The sequence below is a fragment of the Ictalurus furcatus genome, chromosome 3, assembly GCF_023375685.1.
Source record: "Ictalurus furcatus strain D&B chromosome 3, Billie_1.0, whole genome shotgun sequence".
In the NCBI taxonomy this organism is placed as follows: Eukaryota; Metazoa; Chordata; class Actinopteri; order Siluriformes; family Ictaluridae; genus Ictalurus; species Ictalurus furcatus.
The window spans coordinates 6,331,295-6,341,307 of NC_071257.1; the positions used below are offsets into that span (position 1 = coordinate 6,331,295).

Genomic DNA, 10,013 nt, shown 5'->3' on the forward strand with positions numbered 1-10,013 from the left:
TTCCTGTGGCGGAAAACATACTGTTTGTTACAAAGCTCTGACACCCTAGACACATTTCATAAACGATATATAAATAGCTCTTTATAGAAAACTTCACCATATCAGTGATTATATGTTCTTTTTTTCTAAATAATAACATTTTTCCTGTTTATTAATCTGTTTGTTATAAGTCTTATAATGTATGGAGCATCCATCAAACAAGTCCCTAATAAGGAGCTGTTACTATGGAAACTATAAAAATTTACAGCCAGTTGCTATTATAGAAAATGAACACTCATACTTGAGAATTCAACAGTGCTGTGGTATAAAATTCGATAATAATACTTCAGCATGTTTTATTTTTTTATTTTTTTTTTACAATTAAAGAGCCTTTTAGAGCTGTCCAAAATGTATGCATCTAGCAACTGCACGGGTGAACTACTGTAGGTATTGCAATTACAATGGTAGCCCACAAGCAAACATTAGGCTACTTAAAAATATCCAAATTTAATGGGTTTTTTTCCAGGCTAATTTAGACTGGAAGGCAGTAAATAGCCATATCCTGTAAGGTAAAATGGCCACCCATTTATGATGTTATTGTACACTTGAGCCTTGTATGGATGCTTGTGCTACATTGTTGTAATCATTTTGCTAATGGCGATTTTTAAATGTTAAATAAAATGTTACAGTACTTGCAAACCAAAGTGCACTTTATTAAAATTGTATTAATGTGCTTGGCATTTAAAAAAATAATAATGATCAGTTGCATAAAATTCATTGTAGAAACAATCTATTTAGACACAAAGTACTCATACATGTAAATGAAAGTTGGTGATGGACCATTGCACAAATTTTGCATGAAACTGTAATGCATTATTGCATTTTTGTTGTGTTAAAGTAAACCTGAAGATGGGCGAAAAATTCAAGGAAACATGGCTCTGTTATGCTTTTTGGGTTTGGGTCCACTTCTCCTCTTAAATGAAAGTGTCACTGCAAATGAAAGGTTTTTCTGACTGATCACCTTTATTCTATGATAAACATTTCTTACCTGGGAGCAGTCTCTTCCAGGATGATAACGACCCCATCCACAAAGTATAACAGCTTACTGAATTTCATAATGAGTATAAAACTGATGTACAATCCGATCCCCCAGGACTCATTTTAATGCCAGGTGTAAACGGGGGTCTATGATAAATTGCCCCTAGGTGTGAATGTACGTGTGCGCACGGGCCCCTGTGATGCACTAGAGACCCAGTCAAAGTGTGTCTCCACCTCATAACCAATGTTTTCCAGCAATAGGCTCTGGATCCACCATGACCCTGACCAGGTTAAAGCAGTTATTGGTGATTAACGAATGGTTCTACTGGCTGCTGGTCTGGAATTACGGTTTATTCAGTGGGACTACTAGTGAGATCACTGCACCCCCTCTAGTGGATGAATAATGAATTGCTAATGAAAAATGGGTAAACAGGTTTACTACAGTTTATATCTTTTGCAATTTACAGACTTCAGCCACAGTCATGTGCTTTTTCCTAATCTTCAGTTCATAATCTCAACCAGTGTTTACAACCCCAGCCTTATATTCTACACCCCTAGATGTATATTCTAATCAAGTTTTATGGAGGATACTTAAATGTTAGCACTGACAAAATTATTACATCCTGTGTGATCCTGTGATGGCTTCCTTTTTTGTACATACAAGCAACTTTGTCTCTTGGTAAGTTTCTGAGACCCACATGAGGCCCATGATGGAACATATGCTCACATGTCATTTGCATTTTCATCTTGAGGTTAATATCATAACAAGATCATCATCCAGCTGGCAAAAAGTATAACAAGGTGGGTGGCTGTTTGACAATGTTCGCAGTTCTTCCGTGTTTTTTTGTTTGTTTGTTTTTTTGGTTTTTTGGTCATCACTGAACTAGAAAGGAAAAGTGCACAAATTTTTAAAGCAGAGATACAATATGAGGAACATAGGTTAACTTTCAGAATTGTACAGTTAAAATATGGAAGTGTTTTTACAGTTAGTTAACAATCAAAAGAAATGAACCACTTCACTGTCAGTTCCCATTGCACACAGACCAAGCTACCAATGTCGGCTATAATACAGGGGTTCTCAAATGTTTTGCAGCTGGAGATAAATAAACTACACAGACCCCCCACAACACAGATCCGTTGTTTCTGTACAAATACCCCTGTTTCTATTTAAACCATTCAAAATTATTCAAATATTAAGGTTCTTTAGGTGTATATGTACAATATATTGAGGTGTTTCTGCCAGCAGAACCGCCACTTACTGGGTGTTTTTTGTTCTAGAGGCTGTTCTTTGAGAGAATACCAGGAGATCAGCAGTTTCCTAAAATAGTCAAATCAGCCTGTCTGGCACCAACATTCTTATATTTGACATGAACATTAACTGAAGTTCCTGACCTGAGGCATAAGTTGTACTGAATGTGCACCCCTCTCTTAAAATGCCATAAATGGAGTATGTTTATGTGTCTGTTAAGTGATAAGTGTAAAGAGACGTGCATGAGGCTAACCACAGAGTGGCTAGAATATTGACAGACAGGAAACGATGCGTTTGGTCACAGAAACAAGAAGTGGGTGGACTGTGAAGATTTCAGTAGTTTCCACTTGTTGGCTTTTTTTTTCCTGGATTATCATTGACATAAATAGTAATAAAAGACCAAAATACTCATAATCCACATCCCGTCTCTCTCTTAATCTATTTTTAGGTTTCAAGAGGAACTTGACAAACTTGCAGCGTAAAAAGTGTTACATAGCCATTTTTGTTATGTGTATGACATAAAATAACAATGTGTGTTAACAGTCAAAATATAACAAGTGTCCTTATATTTATTTGTCAGGATACTTCTGGATTGAAATGGCATTTCACAGTTATTTTCCAGTCTTTGACACTACTTGAATAGCTCTGATCCAGTCATTGCGTTCTTCATCTGTAGCTGCCTGCAGGTAGTAGTGTACCTCATCTGACGTGATGATCTCAAACAAGTTGCCCTCAATGTCATGCCTCTTAGCTGCATCAGTGTGAGAACAGTGAATTAATGCTTCTTTTGCACATGTGAAGTTTGCACTGTCTTGTCATATGGCTGTGATGTATTAGGATTACACAATACAAAAAGCTTTCAAAAGCGACAATTACACTTGCTGGGTTTAGGTAATAACATTGAATCTTATCGTTGTTACTGAGGAAGAGTTAGTGATTATTGATTACTCAGATCTCACCATCTGGCACGTAATCCACCGCAGTCACAACAGATCCACGCAAGTGAATCGAACCAAGAGGATCCTCCTCACCCTTATGAAATAGATATATAGAAAAAGATGTTTCCAATGTTACAAGGAATTAAGAATGAAGAAAAAGTCTGATTCAATAGCACAGCCTTCCTCACCTTGGTGGGGTCATAGTAGTGGATAAATGCAGGATCATCTCTCAGGATAAATTTTCTCACCTTCCAGTTTTTTCGCCTGTGGCCCTATTGTAAAAACAAACAAACAAAAAAAAACGTCCACATCTACAGATTCAGGCTTTAAAAAAGTAATTTACACATTTTGTAAGTGTTTTGATTTTCCAACGGCATGTTGGTATAAATGTTACATCTGAACACAGCTGTCAATCTTACAACTTCTCTCATTCCCACTGTTACTGCATTTCAAGTTTATCTCTTTGATATCTGGGAAAAAATCATACATTCATTCAAACATTTACCTGTTTCATCAGACAGCCCTGCTTTACTATGGCTCCTCTGAACTCTTCTTTTACAAGCACATCCTCATCACTCGAGTAGCCTTCACAGAAGAAGCCACTTTCTGCCTACAGGGAGAAAAAATAAACAGCCACACATACTCAAAACCACATTTTTTCAGCTCCTTAAATATGACTCCTATGCAAACAGCCGTAATTCCGCTATACAAATTATTTAAAATACCACACATAGAGTATATTTTATCTTCTCCCAATTTTAAGCAATGTAAACAAAATGTTACGTGTAGGTCATTTTGACCAATAGATTGGAATCCCATCCAGTTTGTGTTCCCACCTCATGCCCAGTGTTCCTGGGCTTCGCAGCAATCCCGACCAGGATAAAGCAGCTACTGAAGATCAACAATAAATGAATTTAGACTGAAAGGAATGGTTAAAGGTGTGCGTGCTCACTCACAAAGTAATACAGAGCGTCCGTCTGGTCCAGGAATGCAGACTCCGTGTTGCTTTCCACAGCTGATTTGGACAGCTCTCCAGCCGGCTGCAGATAGCCCTCGTTCAGCAGCCCTGTGGACAGCATCACACCCTCAGTCCGGTTCCTTACCTTCCCCTCAGAGATCAGCCAGTCAATCACTGTGTCACCTGCCATGAGATCACAATTCACAATACAGAAACATGCAGAAAGGCAGCACATAAGCGTAGCACTATAACACATTCTCTAAAACTTTTACGGCTTTCTAGAACTAAAAACTTGACATAAGTGGAATTATCCAACAATAGAATAAGCCTGAGATTACTAAACCTATTTTGAAATAAACTTAGCCTTTATTATAAATTGTTCACTGAACAATTTAACCCATCTACTTCCCCAGAAAACCTATGAGGAATATTAGATACTTTTGCCTAGACATAAAAGATTGAGGTTGTGTGATTCTCTCAGGTCAAAATAATATTTACAATATTAATATGATTTTAATATGGACTTAAGTCGGGTCATTCTTGACTTGAAGAGAACATAAGGGTTAGGTTATGTTGAGCTATGTTGTTTGTTTGTTTTTTTAAACAAATGCCAGCCCACCAATCATATCCCTAATAAGATAATAGCATAATATGACAAATTCATAATAGCAGATTCCACCCAATAGCCCGTTTGAACATTCTGATTGAAGTAACGTACCAGTGAAGCAGTGGTTGAAAAGCTTCTTGTCTTTTTCCACTTTCATTTCTTTAATTCCTGTGTCTTGGTCTTTCATCAAAATGTACAGCTCGCTAAAAGACAAGACATAACAGGTCCATGAGCAGATTAAATGATGAGAGCAAATCAAGCCTGTTGGGGTACTACATACATAGATTGGTGTGTATTTTAGAATATACCAGAGAAAATTGCATACTTATTGACTTCACCTCCTGCAAGTTTGTATAACTTTTTTGGTTTCATTTTCTGAATTCTATTTGCACTGTAAGTTATATACTTTTAAAATGGTTTACTAACTAGTTCCATCTAAACACACACACACACACACACACACACACACATATATATATATATATATATATATATATATATATATATACACATATATATATATATATATAACTGTAGTATCAGTCAGGTTGCACAACTGCTGTGAATACTGACACAGAGGAGTTTCACATGTTGTAATAATGTTGGTGTCAGTTTCCTCCTAGTTGGATTCCACCTCCTAAAAACATATCAGGGCAGATTGGCTCTTCCAAATGTATGTGTTGCACTGCAACGGAGGAAGTGATTCAAAAGAGGAAGTGATGGGTGATACTACAACATGGTATAAAACCCAACATGAGACTCTTGTTCAACAAACCAGAATACCTGAAGGAAACCCACAAAAACATTAAGAGAATGTGTGAAACACCTCAGAGTCAGTAACCACAGTAATTGTGTAACTTGGCTGTACCATACATGTATTCTTAGGCATACTTATACTGTGCTCAGTCATGGTGCTGTTGTGTGAGTGTGTTCGTCTTTACTAGTGTCTCTCTCAACGTTTTTGCCTATAAATATCTCACTGTTATCTTGTTTTCAGAGAGCCAGTGGAAATTTGTAGTCTTTATAAGCTTTATGTTTCACTTGCTCTAGATAAACATGAATAAATGTAAATGAATACTGTCTCTAAAGCAATTGCAGACAGGCAGTTAGTTATAAGTTCATACCTCAGGTTAACTGTTTCAGGCAATCGAATTGACCTCCTGGTAGATTTCCTGGCAAACTTCTTTCCGCCCTGCAAACAAGTAATGGCTCTCTTGATGTCTTTAACCCACACCTCTCTCTCCTCCAGGTGGGTTGCTTGGAAAAAATGGTCCTGCTTCTTTCCTGTGGTCACCTTGAACACTAACTGTTAGAGAGCAAGAACACAAATGTGGAAAATTGTTTCTGGTCATAAGCCTGTACTGATTTCAGAGTTACACGTATGCATTGGGCATCACCGTTCTTTTGCTGAAGTCCTGGCACGGGTTGGTCATCACCGCTTCTTTTAATGGAATCATGCCCTTTGGACTGCTGTCTGTCTTCTTCTTGTAAAACTCTATTCCATCATCCGCTAACACCACCCACACCACTTTCCATGAATTCAGCACAGTGCCCTGGAGATAATAATAACCAATAAGAACAGGTGTGTCAGCATTACAGCATTATGGAAACATTGTGTCAAAAAAAGGAGTAAGAGGTCAAATGTAATGTTGATTCCTTTGTCTCTGTGTATAATTCCTTTCGTTTTCATTTCTACTGCCACACCTATGTTGGTATTTTTTATAGCCTTTGTTTTTCTTCATTTTGCTCTCTGAGGTCACCCTAGTGTACAAAATTCTGTAATTGCATTTCTCTCTCTCTCTCTTTAAAATGACAAATCATTATTTTATAAGATTTCATGAACAAAAGGTTTTGTCTCACAACAGTGTAACTTATCTGACAAACAGATATGCTCAGAGAAGTATAGTTATCTTAGCTGTGGTTTTCTGGGGAAGTTAGCACTTTGTCAAACATGAGCTCTACTGGCGGTGGGGAAATAAGTGTTGAAACCAAGCATTCGTGCTGCCTGTTTAACTGTCCTGACTTTTAACAATATTTTTGGCCAAATAAACAAAGAAAAATGAAATAGACTCAACTGATAAATATGTTGAGTCAAGAACATCACAATGATCACTGTCTAGCCATTTAAAATAGATGACTTGAATTGGAGAGTTACAGTGATGTTCCATTACACACACACACACACACACACACACACACACACACACACACACACACACACACACACTATATTATAATTTTCATTTCTAATGAACAGCTCTTACCTTTTTTACCAGATATCCCTCTCGGATGATGTTGGGCTCCATAGCTGCTGGCTGGGCTTAACTGCTTATTCAAAGCGAGGGATGATAAGTGTGACGACCACAGCACCAAGCAGCAGCTTTTACTTCTGGTGCCTAAATGATAAGTGTACACTTGAGAAAAGGGAAGTAGATGCATGAACATGAGTCACATGTGGCCTCGGTCAACTTGATTCCAGTCTATTTTCAGCCTCCAAGACTACTGACAATGAGTTGTTTGGATTAGTTATGTGCCTTAATTTAAGATGAGCTTTACATGATAAGGAAACAGAGCTAAGTAAGAAAAAAATAATGGCGGTTTATTTTTATTCAAAAACATCTCTCTCATAATCTTTATTTTTATTTATTTTTTTCTTTTGAAATTTATTGTGGTGCTAGAGAGAGTTTTTTTTTTTTTTTTTTTACATGGAGAATTCATTACAATTAATTAAAAAATTATACATGTTTACAATTTGTTAATCGACTCTCCAGATGAGCAATTTAGATTAAATGATATGGCCAGCTGGACCTAAATACAGTCATTGTGGGGGTACATTCTGTAAATTTTTTCCACAAATTATTCATCAAATGAAACTTCTGATAAAAAATGAAAACATGTAGGCTACTAAAGTCAATGGACCTTCTGAGTGGGCTTCAAAGCGTGATACCTAGTGATGAGTCATGCTTCATTTCTCAAAATGGCACTGACAGTATAACAATGGAATATGCCATCATTTGGTCGTTGTCATTTGTGGCAGTTTTTGACTACTCTTATTGGTATCCTGCTTTAGTAACAGGTATGTTACAAAATTACTACAATGTGATGGCAACATTACAAGTCCGTGACACTTCTCACGGTACACTGGCGTTCCATTTCATTTCTGAACGGAAATCAACTTATCAGACATTTTCAATCAGTATAAACAAATGAATAGTTTTATTGCCACAAGTCTGTTATAAGAAATAGTCAAGACACTGCTGGGTCTCTGTGTGTAGAGTATTATGACACTGTGTTTATCTGCTAGTGGAAATAACATTTTTTGTTCTCTGGTAAAAAGAGTTGAAGGTACAGTAGGAGGTTTTGCCAAACGAACATAAAAAAAAAGCCTGTACGTTTCTGGAACAACATTCAGTGGAAAGATGAGACAAAAATCAACTTGTACCAGAATGATGCGAACAGAAGAGTATGGACAAGGGAAGGAACTGCTCATGAACTGGTTCTGCCACTGGAACTGGAACTTGTATTTGTTGATGATGTGATTCCATACAAAAGCAGCAAGATGAATTCATAAGTGTTTAGGGTTATATTATTCAGCCAAATGCTTCAAAACTCATTGGACGGCAATTCACCCTGCAAAACAACCCAAGACTTTTGAAATACAAGAAGTGAAATGTTCTGACCTGTCTCCAACTGAGCATGCATATCACTAGCTGAAGGCAAAACGCCCCAAGTGCAAGCAGGAAATAAAGACAGCTGTGGTAAAGGCGTGGCAGAGCATCACCAGGGAAGAAATCCAGCATCTGGTGATGTGTATGAGTTTCAGACTTCAGGCAGTCACTGACTGCAACTGATTTGCACCGAAGTATTAAAATGACATTTTAATTATATTAGATTGTCCAATTAATTTTGGTCACCTAAAAGGGGAATCGTTCACTCGATTTGGATGTAAACACCTCAAGTTAATGTGGAAAGTCTGCACTTTGAGCTCATATTCATTCGTTAATTTCAACTCTGTAGTATACTGTATTAAACAGCCAAAATAACATTATCCTTGTCAATTTCCAAATATTTATGTACCTTCCTGTACGTATACAGAATTAACCAAATTATTAGGTAGAATTCAGATAGAACCCAATGCCAGTCGTGCTCCTATGAGATACATGACCTGATGTGATTAAAGGGAGGACAGTGTATTTAGCATTTTATGTGTTTGATTCAAAACTTGAAGGTTGCAAAACTTTCTAAATTTTTCACCTATTAAATGTACCTACCAGACTTCATTGCCGACTGTCGAATTATGTGGTATAAAGTCCTTGCAGGGGCTGTCACAGTTTACAGTTTCAGTTGTAGTGTGCCCAGAGTGCACTTGATTAATTCTCAATCAATAATCCATTGGTAGTACAATATCCAAAACTACAAAGCTTACAAACAAGGCCAAAGAGGCAAAGAGCATGCTTAACTATAGAGAATTAAGAAACTTGGGTGCCACCCCCACCCCCCTTTCGCTTTTGACCCGACTTGTTTTAATGGGTCTTAGTGATGTTATACTGTTCTTAGGTGGGTGTAAGGTTCACACATTTACACCCCGTGTTCTAAATAGCTGTTTCTATTTCAACCAGAATGCTTTGCAGGTTGAACAGTTATGGCATTTAGTAGAGGAAGCCACTATGTGAAATATTATATTACTGTTAATGGTTCAAACCTTGCTATGAAAATGTGTTTTTGTGCGAATAACCTTTATTACACTCTGCGCTACCAAATACATACAGCATGACAACATCATCACATAAATATAGCATTTAGAAACACCCACAAACTTCCCGACCTCAGTCACGCTCTCTCTCTCTCTCTCTCTCTCTCACACACGCACACACAGAGAGAGAGAGAGAGATAGAGAGAGAGAGAGAGAGAGAGAGAGCACAATACCACAGTGTTTTGTAGTTAGTGTAAATGTAGTAAATGCAGTGGGGGGACTATGCTGTGTCATTGTCGGGTAAATTACTCAAAAAAATGTTTCCACTACAGATTATTAATTAGTACTTTAAAATTGCAATTTGTTTACATTACTGATTACTGCATGTAAAAAGTAATCAGATTACTAATTACTTTACTTTCAAATTACTTTCAAAACTCAAAGTGAAACTCATACTTCTTTCAGTGATTTTGGCGCATGTCAGTGTATCACATGATTTATAAAACGTGCCTGGGTGTTGTCACTGTTTGTAGGAACAGACAGATCAAATA

At 37.2% G+C, this 10,013-nt stretch overlaps 1 protein-coding gene across 2 annotated transcripts; it reads right to left on the reverse strand.

Moving 5' to 3' along the window:
• Positions 1-286: 286 nt before the first annotated feature.
• On the reverse strand, positions 287-7,180 carry plek (pleckstrin). 2 transcript variants are annotated; one of them, XM_053620520.1, is made up of 9 exons: positions 7,034-7,156; positions 6,167-6,322; positions 5,894-6,075; positions 4,881-4,972; positions 4,161-4,345; positions 3,710-3,814; positions 3,393-3,476; positions 3,226-3,298; positions 287-1,900 (listed from the first exon to the last, which is right to left on the reverse strand). In XM_053620520.1, the coding sequence occupies exons 1-9, from the start codon at positions 7,073-7,075 to the stop codon at positions 1,893-1,895; spliced, it is 927 nt and encodes a 308-aa protein (XP_053476495.1). In that variant the 5' UTR covers positions 7,076-7,156; the 3' UTR covers positions 287-1,892. The 2 variants fall into 2 exon arrangements, with proteins under 2 accessions (XP_053476495.1, XP_053476494.1); XM_053620519.1 differs by lacking the exon at positions 287-1,900 and adding an exon at positions 2,683-3,017 and having other exon boundaries at positions 7,034-7,180.
• Between the last annotated feature and the right edge of the window lie 2,833 nt (positions 7,181-10,013).

Coding starts and splice junctions, on each gene's coding strand:
- plek (XM_053620519.1), bottom strand. CDS start 7,075: ATGGAGCCCAACATCATCCGAGAGGGATATCTGGTAAAAAAG. Junction 6,323..7,033: donor AGGGATATCTGGTAAAAAAG/GTAAGAGCTGTT, acceptor TATTATCTCCAG/GGCACTGTGCTGAATTCATG. Junction 3,299..3,392: donor ACTACTATGACCCCACCAAG/GTGAGGAAGGCT, acceptor CTATTTCATAAG/GGTGAGGAGGATCCTCTTGG.